At 32.5% G+C, this 20,670-nt stretch overlaps 1 protein-coding gene across 1 annotated transcript in view; it reads right to left on the bottom strand.

Moving 5' to 3' along the window:
- Window positions 1–20,670, bottom strand: part of Invadolysin (leishmanolysin-like peptidase, invadolysin) — a 284,059-nt gene that overhangs the window by 37,799 nt on the left and 225,590 nt on the right. The window contains exon 4 of the mRNA XM_087408648.1: window positions 4,790–4,872. Coding sequence (XP_087264774.1) covers window positions 4,790–4,872 — 83 coding nt within the window. The remainder of the gene's footprint in view (window positions 1–4,789; window positions 4,873–20,670) is intronic.

The raw sequence follows: 20,670 nt of genomic DNA, 5'->3' as shown, positions 1-20,670 counted from the left end.
TAAACATAAAATTACTACTGCTGTTTCATTGTATCGAATAGACACCATAAATATATGGTTCATTAGTATATTTTCTTGTTTTATTTATCTCCACTAATAACACATATCATAAATAATATCTATACTGACAAGTAGTAAGTTGTAAATTATAATAAGTAAATTATAATAAGTAATTGTGAGTAATATATCTATTACAAAGCAAAATATTTCATTTTAAATTAACTGTCCAAAATGTTACACATATATCTCTTAAATATACTGTGTACAAAAAAAAGCATTTCGAAAAAAATTGATTTTAAAAGTTTATTACTTTATTTAATAATTATAAAATAATTACTGCATATAATAGACAGTTTATTATATTTTATACTTTAGATAAGCTAGATACAGAAACGACTGAAAGAAAATGTGATATAAATCGGTTAGATAACACAAAATGCTTAAACAATGTTTCAAGAGATAATAGATACTGTTTCTATTGAAGAGTATGCTGCAATAGATTTGAGTGCATTGTTTAGACATGGATAGATTCTCGTACAATCCAAAGCAGAGGGAGAGAGATGTAGAATGCAGGTTAAACCGCTTCCATGCAAACGGCTAAAGAGGCTCTCGAAGCATCTTCAATCGGCAACCCAATGCACGGTCCGGAAGTGCATTAAAGCGTTACAGTCGTTATGCCGTAATATCGCGTTATGTAAACGACCCGCGAATCATCCTCCACAATCCTTGCCCCCTACCGACCATATCATGGCGCGCATTCGACCGATAAACGTTACACGCGTGCTCGCCCCGTTTAAACGCAATAGTCCCCCCCTCCCCCTCCCTCCTCTCTCTCTCTCTCTCTCGCTCGCTCGCTCGCTCGCTCTTTCAAATCGAATCTCCTTTGACGCGTGCCCAACGCAATCCTGCGCTTGTATGCGTGGGCACCCCCGTGCACAGGTTTCATTTGATCCGATTTCACTCTGCATTCTGAGCGACAGGCATTACATTTACCTTTTGTGAAGACCGACACGAATTAATGTGCTGCCCGTCCATAATCCGGCACGCATTGTACACGATATTTCAACACAATTAATCTTTGGAAGCAGAGAAATTGCAAATAAATAATGCAATTTCCTTAACGTCTCATGAAAAATTGCATGTCTGCAATATATTCTTTTTTTTTGTCACGAAAAAAAATTGAAGATAATTTTTATAAAAATTTTGCAGCATCTTATCGTAAATCGTATAGAAATCATGTTCTGGTTCAGAAATAATTAACAGTGTATAATAGTTTCTCAGTTAAATCTAAATATTTATATATAATAAAATATGTTTATAATAAATTTATATCGAAAATAAAATTTTTATAATGAAGAAATATGTTTATTTAACAAAATTTTATATCTAAAAAAATCATCAGTTTTTTTTTATAAAAATAGCCAAATTGCTTCTTACTTTGTGATTCTATTGTGAATTCTATGTTGAAGTGAAATAATTTGAGAAACTACGTATTACAAATATTTTAACCTTTTATCAAAGATAAACAAAATAAAAGAGAAAAAGACTTTTAACGTTGTCTTAACAAAACGTTTTAAAGTCCATGTCAGTGACGTATTTATCTTACGATACTTACATTATTTCCTAATACTTCCCATGATTCTTTCTTTTATTATTTAGATAATAAAATCGTTATATCTATTGTTGCTAGAAGTTTATACATAAATGTTTCTGTCACGTTTGTGTACAGTATTGCATGAAAACATTTGAAATTTTTTTTCTATTGTAGCACAAAGTTAATGTAATTCTACAGTGCTGTTAAAGCGATTATCACAATTTACTGTACTTTATACGGATATATTTCGTTCATCAAAAATTTTAATCACTAGCACGACGTTATTCGCACTTTTGATTTTTCGAAGTTTAACGTTTTATCCGCGCGGATGTACTCGATCAGCTCTATTGAACACACTTTAATCGCAAATGTCTTATCTCCGACACCGTAGTGATGGGAAATAGTATATAATGATACATAGGAAATCGATAAACGCGCAAAGTTTTTCTCGAGGAGGCAGCTGACACGCGAAGATTACCACGAGTTCCCGCCTGGATTTTTATTGGCAGCAATAGGAATAAAAGTTGGCAAGAGATTGATGTATGTACCCCGGTCGAGTCGACGTTTCTCTTTGTCTTATTTTAGTTCACGCCATTATATCCGTCACCCAGCTTACATCTCCACGTGTCTTTTGTAAACTCTTCTCTTTTATTCACTGAACATCAACACTCTATAAGGATACGAAATATTCGCTTGAGCACGATAAACTGAAGAAAGCCATGCTGCGCACGTTCATTCCGACCGATCGAATTTGCACTGACCATGGCTTAAGCAAAGGGTAGTCATCCCTCGCGTAATTTTCACCCTTAGCACCCTTTGCTTGCGGCAACAGCAAATACCGGAAGCGTGAAGCTTTTTTTGTCCGGGATATCCCGGATAGGAGAATAATCGCTCCATTATAAATATTGTCTGCCGCTGATGCTTGATGCATTTAATGTATGTAGTTTTTATGATCTTTATTAAATAAGAGAAAAGAACGAGAGATAATAAATGAAAGAAGAAATGCAAATAAATATATAAACTCAATTTATTTCAATAAAAGATATATTTCAGGAAGCGCAATACTAAATAAGTTTAATATACCGTAAATAAAACGAGCACAATAATATATAATAAATAAATGATATTGAAAATCATACATGAAACATCAAACACATAAATAGGATAAATTCCTGAACATAAATTCGTTAATTTGATGATTAATTACGTATAAATTTATTTTATATCTATACTAAATTATACTTTTAATTGTTTTTAACTAAATCGCTAAATTTACGAAGATATTTTCAAGAAAATTAATTTCACTTTATAATAAAAGAGACAATTATTATTTCATACAAAAATATCTGTAAAATCTGATGATAAATATAATTCTTAAATTAAAAAAAGTAAAAAATAAAAACAATCGTAAAAATATAAAATGATTTATTTTCTCATATTTCCAATCCGCATATAGATCTTATTTTACTGTTTATAAAAACATTCCATTTACTAGATGATATCTCCGATGCAAGAAAGCTTACTCGAGTTAGCATCTCGAGTTACATTTTTGCACTAAATCATCCACATGCTGGGCCATAAATCCGTAATCACGGAAAATTCATAGCTACACTGTCTTCGCGAATGGCTGTTCACGCGCGACAATTCGCGCGTGGTTTCGGAAATACCGTGCCAACGTGCGAGGTATCGCGGTGAAAAGTCATACCTCGTTAGAAACACGGGAGGAATGTAGAGCTTGTTTACAAGCGCAGAAAACCACATAACTATGCAGTTATGTGTACACGCGACTTTATGCCCATGCACTTCCATGTGTTCTATTTATCTGCTCGACGGACACGGATGCATTAATTTAGGTTGCTAGCGTATCTGTGGCCAAACTATGCTGGCTACCGCATCCGGAAAAGGGTTGAGAACGAACGGTGAACATTTATCTCTTTCCGATGTGTTTACTGACACAGCCGATGCCAACGTTGCTACAAAAAGATTTCTAATATATCAACCTTTCATAGGAAATTTCATATCTTTTTGTATCTTTTTTTTTTATATGGCGAGTCAATTTAGGTGTATTAGCATATCTAGCATTTTATAAAGAACCAAAATCTCAAAACTGCATAATCTGTATTATATTGTGTGGTAATAAAATCTAGATAAGGAGAATAAAAGTTAATCCGAAAAATTTTAAATTCAAGTTAAAAATCTCACTATCAAATAATCACTTTTCTAACAAACGTTCATTTTATCGCAGCACATATTAGTACACGACAAGTATGCATGTCACAATACTAGAACCATAATAATGCTAGTACGTGTTTCTACAGTAGTAAATCAGATGAACGGTTATGCGGACGCAAATACGTGCGATACATATTCACACGCTTTTAGCTTAGCATCTTGGCTTCTATGCAAATAAACGCTACGACTGCTATGTACATACGCATATTAAGATAAAATAATGCAAATGGTTTTTGGAGGATTATATCATCTAACGTTAATATCCTTCCTTTGTTTCCTTTTATTCTCTTCTTTTAAAAAATACTATTTTTCTTTAGTATTTCTAATGCTGGAATATATTCATAATTTTTATCTGAAGTTTCTTATCTAAAGTCTAAAGTCACATGAAAAATAATTACAAATTATTTAAATTTCTTTAAAAAATATTTAATTCTAATCGGTATTCGCTCCAAAATTTTCTTAACTGGAATATAGTATATTTTAAATTAATATGTATCTAAATTAATATGTCTCTTTGCTTAACGTAATTGAACAGTTTTTTCATTTTAAAGGTCAAGATTCGAAGAATAAAATGATATACTTAACTTAAAATTATGTAAGCTTGAAAAACCTTTGATAAATAATTTTTCACGTAGTTAAAGAAAATATCTGGATCTGCTTGATCCGTAAGTATCGATAAGATTTATCACATATTAATATATAACCTATTTTTTTGCCTATTAAAATTTCTAAAAAGGCAAAATATATTATGTTATGAGTTATAAATGTAAATATTATTTAGTTTTCATTTAATATCGTTTAATATCGTTTTTTAAAGCACCTATCACAATGAGTATCTTAATTGAAACATTATCATCCAATATAAATAGAAAAAACGAAACATTGTCTTACTAAAATTCGGCTGTAAAAAATTAAATATATTCTAAAATAAAACGAATGGATTAATAATTAAATTAAACTTACCTGTTCAATCTGATAGTACTCTTCGTCTCTCGCACCATCAATGCTCGTTCCCAAAAGTGCACAGCTTCAGGTAGGATAGTATTCTGAAATCGAACAACAAATAGATTTTAAATTCGACACGAGGATATTAATATTTATGATGTATATTATGGATGTATATTATAAATTACATATCGAATAGATGGAATAATGTACAATACATGAATTAGAATTAAATATATGCATATATAAGCAAGTTACTTGTATTTAGCCGATCTTAATTTAAACATCTTCGCTTGAGGAATGTCAGAAAAAATCCGAAACTCTGATCATCGCTATTGTGTTATTGCTACGTAAAAAATGAGAATAACAAAGTCTTTACACAATACTTATTGTTAGTATTTAACTATTCTATTTAATTATTCTACTTTCTGTCTGCGAAACATTCGTTGTCAAGCAAGACATGGAAACATAATGCGGACGAAATCACGTAGAACAAGCGAATGGAATAGACGATGAAAAACATCGAAAGAATGAAATAATGCAAGCTCAACAGATGGAAGAAGCACTTAGTCTGGTTTTATGAAGTTTCGCTATCACGTAACAACAAAATTACTTTCTATAATGCACCTTTCTATAATGTAGCGTAATTGTAGTCTCGTGATGCTTTTCGAGGTTAATCCTGGCCAAGGGTGTTGGATTATGCGCGATTTTTAATTCCTACATTTGCCATACAATTCATGTCGGACGTAAAAAGTCTAACGTCGATCCCAGAGGAACGTCCCTTTGTTCCATACATTTATCATGATTATACACACTGAGTAATCACAGTTCTCTTGAATAAAATATCCGGCGAAATTATCATAACGTAATTGCAAAATTTGTAATGGGAGGGATATTTTCTCGTACAAGATATAAAAGTTTAATGAAATATTAATAAAATCTGGTAGCCCAATAATAAAGTAATTCTAATATAGAATCAAGGAATATGCGATTTTATATAAGTAAAATGGAGTTGAGTCATTATTCGATATTCGAATGTATTGGAGTTCGCTTTTATTAAAAACTTTTCATTCCTGGAATATAATATTTATAAAATAATAAAAAATGTATAAAGCTGTATAAAGTGAAAGAATTCTTCGCAAATAGATATGAGACTAAAGAGAGAGAGAGAGAGAGAGAGAGAGAGAGAGAGAGAGAGAGAGAGAGAGAGAGAGAGAGACCCTTGCGTAATGTATTTCGAAATAATTATAAATATCTGCAACTGACAATGAGATAAATTTCCAACATTCTTCGTTACGTATTTTTTTCTACGAAATGAGATTACTTATATAATTTTATACCTCTTATTGTTAATGAAACAGTGATAATTGTCTTTAAGAAATAACATTTTGAATTGTCAATAGTTTCTAGCTGTCTAGACATGTTATGAATTATAGTTTAAAAACATTTCAAGAAAATGTCAGTTTCAAGTTTTTTTTATTCCATTATCGTCTCTTTATTCAAAATATTTTATATATAATTGCAATTATAAAGTACAAAATGATATTACTATTTTGCGATGAGACGAACTTTCTTATAAGATAAAGATAATAAAATGCACAAAATTTTTCGTGTATTATTAAAAAGATCAATACAATGAACGCAATATTTCTTCCCTGTCCATGTTTCTTTATTTCACTAAAATGTGTCGAAGAAGAAGAAAGGAAAAAATATACTTATGTATATTATTTTTGGCCACCTTAAACAAATTATCGTTACCGTTTGAGAGTTCGCGATGGCACGTGCAGGGGGAAGGGGAGGGGAGAGAGAGAGAGAGAGAGAGAGAAAGAGAGAAAACTTTACGTTCGAGCAGACTCTCGCCATTAATATCGGCTTAGTGGCAAGCGCTTGATAATTAAAACAGACTCGAATGCGTAAGCGGTTGATTTTGTCTGCAATTATTTTTCACTGATTGCATCATGGAAGAAAACGGACCGTTAACAGTCTCGTATCCTTCCATTACATTTTCTTCCTATTTACAGAACAGAAGAGAGAGAAAATAAACTGTCGCATTGCCAGGAAATTATGGTTCGAGGCCGATATTCCATTTATGATAATAACACAAAGCCATTTCAAAAAATAACAGAGAGGTTCTATCACACGACGATGCAATCTTTTAATGCGAATATGTTTAAATAGCAGTATGATGATCAGAGTATAAACCTTGTCAGAAAAAAATGTAAAATGAAATTCACGAGACAGAGTGTCAGAGATACGCATGCCAATATATCCAGGAATACATTGAAAGTAAAAAAGATTTCCGTTAACATATGTCACATGCAACATGCTTGTTTTAAATCATCACCAATCATGATAATATATTTTATCATGTAAAATATTGAAATGTGTATTTTTCTGACTTCATTTATCACAAATATTGGATTACATTTTAACACACAGATACCATTAATACCTGCCAAAATTCATCAAAATTAATCTTCTCATTCCCAAATTATTTTTGAATATTAAAAAATTATGTCGATATTTTTTAAATATTTTCCAAAATTATAATTATAACACATTAAAATACGAGAAATATTTCATTAATTGGTAATGTAATTAAAATTAATTTGTAACTCTTTTTATTCATCTTTATATGATTATATCGATTGTTAATGATATTGCAATTTTTCCAGAATAACTTAGAAAAATCGAGTTTCAAGATTAAAAAGATACTGTTTAATGAATTAATTCTCTTTACAAAGTGCGACGGTTAAATATAATTTTACGACAAATTCATCCTTGTCACATTTAATTAGCTGCTGCATCTATAGTAATAGCAATAGCATGTTGCGAAAATTCAGTTAGTATATTTAAAGCGACAAGTAGCAAATTTGCGGAGGAATGAAATTGTACCGAGTGATGAAACTGTTCATGATGGTAAGTTATGGTTTTTTATTTAAGAAAAAAGCAAGCACAAAGAGATGACAGCAAGAACGTGGAAAGGGTGGAATACAAAATTAGACGCGGACAGATACAGGGTCCAATGTTTGGAGGCATTTTGCGCTTCGTTACGCTCGATTTCCGCGATGAATAAATCGATACACACGCGCCGGATAAAATATAAGAGAGAAAAACCTCAACTCCATGACTGGCGACATCTCTCTCTCTCTCTCTCTCTCTCTCTCTTTCTCTCTCTCTCTGTCTGTCTATATATTTTTTTTCATCCCGTCCTCGTCGCGTGATTGCAGTTGTGGGTGCAGCGCACAGCGAAAAGAGACAGTGTGCAAGATGGAAAGAGGGATGCGCGACAACTGGCCGATTATTGTTGACAGAGACGACACACGGGTGCTCTCGTGGAATTATTCACGAACCATCGCGCGAGGCCGAATTCAATTTGGCATTGCGTCAACGCTCACTGGAAAAAAGAGAGATGAAACGAGAACAGGAAGAAGGACGGATACTGAAAGGGTTGTAGAGGAGGATGGGAGATCCAGGCCAACAAAGGGCCTGATCTCTCTCTTGGTTTTTCGGATTCGCTGATCCGGATTCTGCAGCCGCGCTGCTGGTTAATGCTAGCGCGCTCAGGTCCCTGGAAACGACCTATTTAACGTACGCGAATGCCAGCTGGTTCCATCGTAGAATCGTGGGCGATTAATTCGGCCTGCTGGATTTTATTTCACGTTCCGCATGCGTAATATGTCTGGCTATTTCGGAAAAATACGATTCTGAAAATGAGAGCTCAGCCAACGACCGTGATAATTATTAGCTAGCTCGCGACGTCAGTTCTCGACCTGTCTCATTCTGACGGCGGGAAAAATGGTAGAAATTCCAGAAAATTTTTATACGCGTATAACGCGGTGTTCGCGAATACATCTGGAAAGTTTCACGTGTGTGCAGGCTTTGGACGGTAACAGAGAGAGAGAGAGAAAGAGAGGGAGAGAGAGAAAGTATTCTTAGTAGAGAGTGCATCAACGGATTGAAGCGGAAAGGAAAATAATCCGTGCTGAGATCGCATCTTCTCCAAAATCGCTTGCGCGATTTTTATCCGTTACGATGGGATTCTGCGGTAACGTGGATAAACACGACAAGATACACCTGTCAAAACTCCCGTACTATCATTCTCCAGATAGTAACACACAAAATACAATATTATTTTATCTCTCGAAATATAGAGAGATCTTTATAAAAAAAAAAAAAAAAAAAAACAAACAAACTTCAATCGTCATTCGACACCGCCAATTCGCGAAATATTTTGTGGTTAAAAATTCCACAATGTTCCATATGTGCATAGCACGAATTCGAAAAGGTGAATTAGTATATACAATATTTTTCTTAATAAACGAATTTCGTAATTTAATTGAACTTAAATGAACGTTTACGAAGATAATTTTCAGCAGCTTTAACTTCAACAAAAATCTGGCAGAAAAAAGGCTTTGATAATTTTACGTTCAAAATTTCAAAGTTACGTTCAATGACGTTCTTTATCTTAAAACTTCATTAATGAAAGTCGACGCCCACCGACTTAAAATTTCTTTCTCCCTACTAACGACGTTCACGCTTTATCGGGGACCGTGTATAGCACACGCGGCGAAAGCCGTGTTATAAGTTCCAACGAATTAATTCCCCGGTGGGAAAAGCACGGCGGTGGCGGCGTGGCGTCGGCGGGTCCAATTTTTCTTATGGCCGGGCATGAATTTCAACGCGCACTGTCCATTACGCCATGCCCTTTATCCTCGTTAACCGGCATTCCTCTCTCCCGGTGCCTCGCCATGTCCCGTCAAGCGTTCCTCGCATCGCGCGACGGGATGCCTGGCGCCCTTCTCTCCGCGTCTGCCGCGCGCGTTTATCACCCCACACAACAGGGACGACGTTCGCCTTTATCACAATATTGCGTAACTCCCGCAGTCTTATCAGTTTCCAGTCTTTTCCTCAGGTAAGGTTGAGTAGCTTCTCGACTCGCAAGGAGGGTATTATCTGCGCATGTAAAATTACAACACGCGCTATGACGAACGGTGACGGAAGAAAGTACCTCTGAGCGAATAATAAAATTCCACAAGCAAAATTAGACGCAAGCTTTAATCTTATCATTCTGTTTACTAATGTAAATATATGACATTAACTGAGATAATTCTAAAATAGGAAAAAAATATTTTCTACTTTTCTCTTTAATGTTTCCTATTCTCTCTCTTCTCTTTAAGAGATTTCTTACATGTTATAATATACCGATCAAATTTCGATCGATGTAAAAATATATATGCATGTAAGCACATCAAATTCAAATCGTGTTACATTATTTATTAAACCGCAGCTCAATAAATAATATTATTTATTGACAGCTTCATTATATCAGAAGGAAAATATCGAAATATAAATATAAATTTAATAGTATATCCCATAAATTCAGTCAAGATTGAAATATTCATAAATTATTTAACTATTTAATTTTAAATAAAAAGATAAATAAATACAATAATTTTCTTAGAATAAAAATAAGAGTATATTGGGGATATTATAATAAAATAATATATCCCAGTTGATGCCAACTAAATCATTATCTATTAATTATAAATGCAGGATTATTAAATATAATTGTAATATAATATATATGATGTTATATAAAATTATTGAGTGCGAAATTATAATGTTGCTATTACGTTACTTTAGTTGGTGTTTGGTGTCGACTAGGATAGGGTAACGACGATATTTAGAACTATCACAGACAAAATTCTGTAACAGTAATGGCGTAAACTTAAGCCGATGAGCTTATATAAATATAAATAAAAAAAATAAATAAAAATAACAGTAAATTTATTCATAAGACAAATTTCAACCAGTTAAAATTTGTTTTATGGATATAAGTTTACTGCTATTTCTATTTCCATTAGATTACGTAGATTTAAAGCAATATTCTGAATATAGCTCATCAGCTTAAGTTTACGTCTTATGGTTACTGTTCCAGAATTTTGCCTGCGGTATTCTTATGCTGAACAAGGATTTACGCCAAAGTAAAAAAAAAAGTAGAAGAAGTATGTGGAAGTAATGCACTTTTACTGTAGCAACCAAAAATTGACTGTTGCAACCAATTAAAAATGCTATGCCATATTTCACCATATCATCTAATTTATTGCAGCAACTAATCTTTTCTTTCAGTGTTAGTATTGTACATATTAGTATTGTGTTATGGTGTCAGTTTTTTATTGTTAATATTAATGAAACCATTATCTTTTGAATCAATTTTTTTTTTAAACCGACAAATAATTTGCGCACAGTTAATTCGAACTGGAAATTCACAAGAAATATTATTAGGTATGAAGAACCGCCTTCGAAATATGGTATTTTTCACTCATGTGTCTTATTTCTAATTATTTAATAAATTTTTCATGAATATATCTTGTAGGGCTACTTATATTTCTTATAAGTAGCCCTACATCTCACCCCTATGGAATATACGCCAAAAATGTAAGGGGGGAGGGAAGGTTTAAAGTTTTCTTTTAATAGAAAAAAAAATAAATACATAGTTTGTATGTATTCTAATTTTTTTTATAACAATAGACAGTGTAACGTATTTATTGGTACAGTTTATTTTAGAATCCGACCGAAACTTTTACCAAAACTGAAAACGAACATTACGTGTCAGTTTTGACTGAAACCATATAGCTCTTCTTCATAAATATGAATTTTAATATGTATAATTATTGTTTCAATAATTAAATTATGATGTTTATGAAAAAGAAGTACTTATTCTTTCGCAAAAAAATTGACACACAGTTGAAATTTCGGTTTTCGATTTTGGCCGAAATTTAATTATTGTTTCAATAAATTATGATGTTTATTATTAAGAAAAAGTATATGATATAATGAGCATGTCTACACATATAGCTTTTATATTCCTATAATTTTTTAATTTTGGTTTCGGTTGAAATTGACATGTAGCCGAGTATTTCGGTTCAGTTTCGACAAAAGTTTTGGTAAAACTCTGATTTATTTATCTTAAATATAATAAATTATATTTGAAATTAAGTTTTCAAGGTATATATTATACCAGAGTTACCCTATTCTAGATACTATTCATAGCGTTGAGTATCTCGGTTCAGTTTCGGCAAAAGTTTTGGTCAAACTCTGGTTTATTTATCTTAAATATAGTAAATTATATTTGAAAATAAGTTTTCAACAGATGCGGTATATATTATATCAGATTTACCCTATTCTAGATACTATTCATAGCGTTAACTAGTGAATTATATTCTAACATTGTTGCTAGCTTGCTATATTATTTTCTCCTATTTTCATTGCTAAGTTGCCAACAACAACTCTGTTTCGGTGCTTTGACATCTCGTTGCTACGAGGCAATCGAAGTAGTCGTTAGTATTGGGACACTTAGTGACAGCTCCCGTGATAGACTCTTGGACTATATAAGGACAGGCTGAAGTTTGATGTTACGTCGTTGATGAAGTAATTCCTTTCGCGTCATGTTCGAAAGCATATCTGCGAGCAATCAAGCGACAAGTTTCCAGTATAACCGCGCTGCCACTTACTAAACATCGACTTACATCAAAACGCTGTTTAGAACTGTGTGAAAGCTCAAAATTGACTGCATTAAACTTCTATACTCGGACAAGATTTCTCTACTACGATAAATGTTCTTTAAAAGTCTTGAAGCGAAAATTTTTTATATTCATATCGAGCACTATCACCATATACACATGAATCTATTATCTATTAAATAGATGTCTTTGTTTAAAAGTAAAAATATTCAAGATCGCAAAATCATTTAATCGATCATTTAATTTTCCGCAAACAGATGATAAACGATTAGCTTCACAACGTGTTTCGATAATATCCACATGTCGTCCAACTCGGTGATATGTCAGCGTCATAATCACGTGGCTTAACACGACGCGGGCCCTTACAAGAGGATTTGTTTAGGATGTCGAATCTTGTGGCCACGTTGAGGATGGGCGGCAGATCTCGCGGTTGGTCTTGCTTTATCGAGCTTCGTAGCTAGTTAGACGTCGGTATTAAATGCAAATGCCAAACGCCCATTTAAATTTTAGATGCAATTAGATTCATTTACTCTCCCGGGGGCGGCAATTATTCGACTTACCGCGCAAAGTCGTCAGTGGGGAGGAGGGAATGGTATCGCGGTGAAAATTTTCTGAATAAATCAAGCGCCAGGCGATGCACGAATCCCACAGCTGACCTCGCGCGCGCGCACGCTGTTTCCACTTGCTATGGGCGCAAACGGCCACGGCATGCTCCTCGCGATTTACGATCTCGATAACTAGCGTTTTATTCATGGAGCGAACGCTCATTGCCTTTCTGGTGACTAAGTAGCGACCGGTGCGAAAGAAAATAACACCAGTGTGTTGGAAGACGGATTACCTCGTCGACTCGTCGTCACCGGCAATGTGAATGCGGATTCAGCACCGAAGAATGCAACGTGAAGTAGAAAATGTTAATTAAACGGAAGATTTTTGATGTATTAAAATCTAAAACTTAGGACAAACATAAATTGTTTATTATTGCTAGTATTTGTTCTTATACGTAATGAAGCTGCCACACAATAATATCACAAATATAATACAATATCGTGGGAAATATTTAGTCTGGAGATAATATTCACGTGCACGTACATATGGCAAGTAGTTGAATTTAGTGGAGATATTGCAAGGAGAGAGTCGGTATATTATTACAACTCTCCCTTACTAGAGTTCCGGACGTCGCATCGTGACAGTCTGCAACCGCACATCATTAAATACATGCGAGGTATTAAGATCTGGTTTCCCTCAACCACCGATAGCTGTCCTAAGTTTTAACAGCATCATTTGTCTATCCAAGTTCTCCCACGTACATGGATTAATAAACCTCGTATACGTGGACTTTGTACCATGTATTAGTCTATCATAATGAGCCTGTAGATTAAAATCATTACACAATAAAATGAATAAATATCTCTTGTAATAATAGATAAATATTCCTTACGATTCTCTATCGTGCAATATTTATCGTTATATTATAAAATTATAAAATAATATTGTAGCAATTGAAAATAGCATTTTAGAATAGAATATGTTACTCGATATCTCATATATACGTATACGTGTGCGCGAGTATGATCCTCTTAATAGTATCAGCTATCAAGACGGTAAAGAGCTTTTGAGAGGAGCACGACTTTGCTTGCCTTTGCGAAAACGGCTTTCCTTCCACGATATCGGAAATTGTATTTTGCGAGAAGAGCCTGCTTTGCGGTGCAAGAATAAAGAGGTAAACGGAACTGATAGCCTCTACAAAGAGAATATTGATAAATATTAAATTACAGATTTAATAAATATATTAATAAGATCACGTACATTGTACTTGCGCACGTGCGAGTTATAACGACTATAGCGATAAAACTCATATTACTCAACTATAATAAATATATCTAAAATTTAAAATGTAACAAAAAATTCCATCATTATTTTATAGATGAAAAATTTAAATGTTTTCATTTAAATACGAGAATACGTACTACAAAATAAATGGATATATAAAATGAATTAAGAAGCATATACGATATGTTCTGTTTTTTCATTTCCTGTCTATTTATTCGACGACATTATCTATTTTATACATACACTCGCGCCGTTAGCAAACACACAGTCGCAATCGCGTTAACGCGTCGTGCAATTTGCAAAATTTATTTCGAAATATATTTGTTGACGAGTTTTCGTAAACCCGGGCAGTTTACACAACGACTGAACTGTCAAGTTACCGTTTTTATCCTGCTAATTATTTCCATTGATCCGACCGGCGCTTGTAAGCGTATGGGCGTGAGCGTGCATTCCGCTCGTGTTATTTTATTCGCAACGCGAATTCGTAAATAAAATCAACAGAACAGAAATAAACGTAAAAAGGGATTGTACTTTCGTGATACAGCTATGGGAGATATGTGGTTGCGAGTATATTGTATACGGCCTGCACGACAAGCACGTGCATAACATATTCACGGTTGCAAATTATTATTTAATTTTACCTTGCTGTGGCTTAATCTATCTACCGTCACCGAGATACCGCTGTAATAATTATACGGCAAAAAGTCGCGAACTCGTCGTCAAAACTCGCAGTTTGAATTCAATTATCGCTAGCAACGCCTGTAAAAAAAGTTGAATAAAGATGAGAGAGTTGAAAGATTAGATTTTCTGCATCAATATAATTAGTTTGCCATTCTTCACTGCACCTGGTGTCCATTAAATGTCACGGATAGTGTGCTGTTTACGACAGATCGCAAAAAAATTTTAATTAATTTCGTAGCAAGCCGTCGCTCGTAATGTAATAATGATAAATATGAAAAGAACTTATATAATGTACAAATTAGTTTGTTGAAATACTGACTGAATTATATGTGCAATTTGTATTTAAAGTACATATAAGCGAAAGAGAATATTGTATGACATATGTCTCGATAGTGTATGACGAATCGATACACCTGCTTGCAAATGCTTCAACTTGTTTACACGTTTCCGTTTCCGTTGGCCGTAATCCAAAACTCACAATTGTCAGTTATAAATTCCAACCATGTGAAAATATATCATTCATATTTCGTGAAAAATTGCTATTTCCCGTAACAATGTCTCATAAGACGCCACTGATTTGATATGAATATACACGGAAAGAACAATTTTGCTGAAGTATTTAAAAGTTTGGCTAAATATAAATCTGAAAATAATATTTGTTAAACTATTAAAATAATAATTACGTTAGAATCTCAAGCATGATGAGCACGCTGTAAAAAGTTTTAACATTCTAGCAACTATATAGTTTCAGCATCCTATCATAATTATTTTATTTTGGTCCAAACCAAATCATTTTCTCAGTTTTATATCTAGTTAAATTTTAATATCTTCCGTAAAACCGTCTTTTCCGTGGATATATAAGATCAAGCATTTTCTTTCAAGTCAAACTAAAAGGATGATTATTTATTACAATATTAAATTTCTAATAAGTACTGTAACATGTAATTTTTTTCTCAATCTTATTGTACAAAATAACGGCAATGAATTAATTTCAACCTGCGCTTTTACCGTTAAAGGCATATGGATAATACAATAAACGGAGAAATAGATGAAAACACGGTCTGCGAAAAACGCAATTCCTTTAGAAACGAACACGGACGGTAGACACGCAGCAACCCTCGATGACGAATTTAAAGGCAAACTCGTGCATGTGTGCTTTAACTCCGCAAATCCATTTCAGACTCGAATCGAGGGACGCCCGCGCGCTAAAAGGTAAAGGGTGTACATGTGGCAATATAAAAATACGCTTTACCACGCATTTGACGACTTCGTGCACGATCGTCAATAGCACAAGGAACTGGAATATATATAACTGCTATATATGTCGTTCAAGTACAAATCGTTTCGTTTATCGATATTACTTTTTCAAGCCGGAACGTTGCATTCATCATTTATAGATATGTAAAAGCATAACAATATCATTGAATTTGAGAAGCAACTTTCACGTGTAAACATTAACGTTATATATTTATTTATTTCGCTAATATGAGATAATCAAATTACTATCTTAAATATAATAGTTATTTACTAAATTTTTCCGAAATATGAGTATAATAAATGAGTATAATAAGTTTAAAAGAACGGTGGGACACAATATAGAAATATAGTTTCTACTCTCGTACGAAGCTACGTTATGATGTAACGTAACTACATAATACCGATAATTAATCATTAATATCAAGATAACGTATTGCAGAGGTGTAACAATAATGCTAAACGTGAGATACGGGGATTATGAATATTCATTCGCTGATGAAATATAACTGTTGCGCTAATACGGATCGTTTAAATCCGTTTCTGCACTCACACTCGCAAAACTCGTTCATATATAATATAATTCGCCGTATTAATGTCAGAGCCAAACATGAGAGTGCACAAAGTGGTGGTATCTGTCGCAACAACTGTTCCCGACACACTGTTTTGCTGCTTCAGTGTATACATGACTCGTCCGACAACGATCACGAGGCGATAGGCGCGGAAATGCAACAACCAGAAGAGTAGGTGAGCGTTTAACGTGGTAGAGGAATTAATTTAAACAGCATAGTTAGTTCATAGAGTTGCTGCGTTAAATCGTCCTTTTTTCATTAGCAAATCTTAAAGTTTAGCCGCGAGAGAAACTTATTTCCATCATAAATCGAGTTACAGCCAACGATATTTCTTGTGCAGCCTCAATTCATAGATACAGATAGATTATATGTACAGTTAGAATTTTATTGAAGTATCTAAAAATTTTTAAAACTAGATATCAATCTGAAAGTAATTTTGTTAGACCATCAAAGTAGAATCAGGATTTGGTGTTACACGGTAATGCATTACTTCATAAAAGCAACTGTTACTTAGAAAGTAACAATTCGTTATCTTTTTCGTTACTTTTCTGTAATATTAAAGTAAGATATATTTTTTAAAAATTATGTTATTTAATAATCAATATTAACTGTGATCAATATTAAAACTTAAAATTCTAAGCTAGTCTTATAGCAAATTCTTCTTTATATTAAATTTATATTTAATAAATCTTCGGTAATTTTGTATACTAGTATTTTTTAATATATGTTTATCCTTATAAAATTAGATTATAATTTACAAACGTAGATTTTATTAAAAATTTTTATTAGATATTGTTTTTAAACATTAATATTATTAAGAATATGTTTCAATATTCATTGTCAATATTAAAAATTTGCAAGAAAATTTGCAAGAATGCAGCCTAAAATATAAAGTACAAAACGTTTTCTTATATTTAAATTTATATTACAAAATATTTTTAGCCAATCAACAAAAATAATATGATCTACTAAATAGTTATACAGATAACAAGGTATACAGATAACAAGGAAATAAACGATTAAATTAACGACTGAATTCGTTACTATAAAAATATAACAGTATTACTATTACCGTTATAGACAGAAAAAAGTAATGATCATTACTGAAAAAAGTAACAAAAAGTAATAGAGTTATAAGTAAGTAACGTGTTACTTACCAACTTTGAAAATAATTAGTAAAACGTTGGTTGTTCAAATGTTAAAATTATTTATAGCATTGCTCATCATGTTCGAAAATCCTATAATTATTTTGAAGATTCATCAAAATTATTTTTAGATTTGTATGTAGCTAAATTTTTAAATACTTTAGCAAAACGATTCTTTCCATACATGTATATCAAAATCAAGATTTTGATTATTTCTCTCATACGAGCAATAATTATGTGTAAATTTACTGGAAGATGAACTAGCATATGTGCGTGGCAAAACAGAAATTTTTGCTCTAAGAAGGTTGAGCTTATTTATTGTGTTTGCACGAAAAATTTCAAGATAAATGTGTCACCGTATAATATACAATAGCTCTCCAGAAAAACTTAGCGCGTGATAAAACATACATAATAGAACGGGCTACAGGACGATCGCGTCACCTTTCTTCATAATGTTCATCGATCTCGACACGAAAGAAAAAAACCGTGCCATTGTCTCACGAGTCGGAGGGTAAAGATTTTCGCCTAGCAGAACTTTTTTGTACTTTTCAAGAGAAAAGGTGCCACGAGGAAGGCATAGAGCATGCCTTCTTTGTGCACTTTCTTCGGCAAAAGTTTTCATGATCGAACTCTTTGCACGAGAGATGATCGTTATACTGGATCTTACTATTGTAAAATCCTCCATTGAGAGTTCCTTCGCCAAGCACCTCCTCAGAATGTATGCCTCTCTAATATCAGATAATATTATAAATGGGTCGTCTCCCCTTTCATTTCCGAATAAATAACGAAACACAATAACGCTTTAATTTAAATTGCCTCGGGAGAATCACATCTACGAGAAGTAAACTCATTAACAAGTTTCCATTCACGAAGGGTACTTCGCAAAATTGTCACCGACAATAATAGCGACGTGCAAATGCTGCGAGATTGGATAACACAAAAAAAAAATTAATTAGAAAGTTACGATTATATGTGCACATGACGTTATTTTTGAATTACATAAACAATAGCTAACGTGATTCGTGCTCAAATTGTAAAAAAATCAAATATTATAGTCTTAAAGATGTAGTTTTCATTAATTCTAATATAGAAATTTCTATGAAAGTTTTTCTGCACGTTAATTACAAATTAGACATAAAAATATCAATATTTTTATTTTCGTGTGTATTTCGTGTGTATAATACAATAAAATTCATACATTTTACGTTATTATGTAAAAATACATATCGTCTTAATGTTTTATATTACAATAAAATATTAAAATGATTCACAGATATATCAATTATATATTTCTACAATATATATACGAAAAATAATTTATCTAATTAATTTTATATTTTTATGAAATAAACAATTCTTTACACAAGATATTTTTGTATAATATATGTATAATTATTCTCTGATTTATAAAAAGGGGGAAATCAGTTATGTACTATACTAGATTATGTAATATACTAGAAACATCTTAATAAAATAAAAAAATAATAAAATAAATTAGACGCTCTTTTTATTTTCATATATTTTATAAAATTATAAGAGAGATAGTACAATAATAATTATTCTTCTAGTGGAATTTAACAGAATAAAATTTTATTACCAATATTCATTCTCTTGTATGCATTACAAATAACGATGAGAATCACGATAGAATCGCCCGTGAGGGATATCATTCGAGAAAGAGCGAGTGGAAAAAGAACGGTCCTCTTTTCCACGAGAACAATCAAGATTGTCGTTCAGCGGCAATATGGCATATGCGGAAGATTGTGGAGTGGACATTCCCCTGAGATTACCATCGCACACACAGTAAAATGATATGCAAATGGAAGGACTTGCGTTACATGACATTCCAACGGAAAAATGCATTTCATGCATTTTTAATAATAAAAATATAGAGTACATTAGTTATTTTAATAAAACTTCGATAAACTCATAATTATAAATTTTTTTGTTATGAATTTCTATTATTTATTCTATATTTTTTAAATATTTCTATATAAAAAAAATTAATCACACGATGATTATAGTGCTTCGCGATTGAGTTACTGCTACTAATCTGCTGGCAATGTCATTATGTAATTATTTTAATTTACGCGCTATTGAATTGTTCAAAGATTTACTTCGATTAATGTGATATATTAGGGAATGTATGTCCATAATTAGTACACAGGCACACCAAATAGTAAGATTTCTACTCTTGGAACGAGAAGCACCTTTGGGAGATAGTGTCTGAGAAGAGAGAGCGATGAAAACAAGCGGCTAAGAAAAATCAAGAGAGCAGTTCGACAAGCGAGAGGAGAGTAGCCCTGCAATAAAACGCAAGCGGAAGATTGTGGAGTAAAGGCACTCTCTTGAGATTGCCGGTGCACATGCTCGATACTGACACAGTGAAAGAGAGAAATAAAGATTCTCGATACACCTTGGCAGCCATGAAGATTGTAAAATATATACAAGTATATCCTTTCAATTTATCCTCTTACAGCCGACTACATATATCACTAAGATGAGATAATAGAAAACACAATACAAATTTTTTGGAAAGTTTTGAAAAAGCTAAAAGTTGATATATGTACAATTAAGTCAATACGTGTGAAAATAAACTAACTTATATACACAATTAACAACTATATATATATATATATAATACTATATAAAATAAATTAATTTCTATATACCTTTGAAAATTTGTATTAAATTTCATACATTTTAAATGTCAAACAAATTTATGTGTTAATTTAAGACGAATATATTAAAAGATAAACACAAGCATTATTTAAAAAAATAAATACAGAAAAGGTAATATTACACAGTGTGTAAACAAATCGTGTGGAAGCATATTTGTTCAGTAAAATTAACATTTATGATATATTAAACTAACAACTATTTTATTCATT

The sequence above is a fragment of the Acromyrmex echinatior genome, chromosome 1 (genome assembly GCF_024713525.1).
Source record: "Acromyrmex echinatior isolate Ae372 chromosome 1, ASM2471352v2, whole genome shotgun sequence".
Lineage (NCBI taxonomy): Eukaryota > Metazoa > Arthropoda > Insecta > Hymenoptera > Formicidae > Acromyrmex > Acromyrmex echinatior.
Note: the sequence above shows the minus strand (reverse complement) of the source record. Positions and strands in the feature narration are given on the sequence as shown.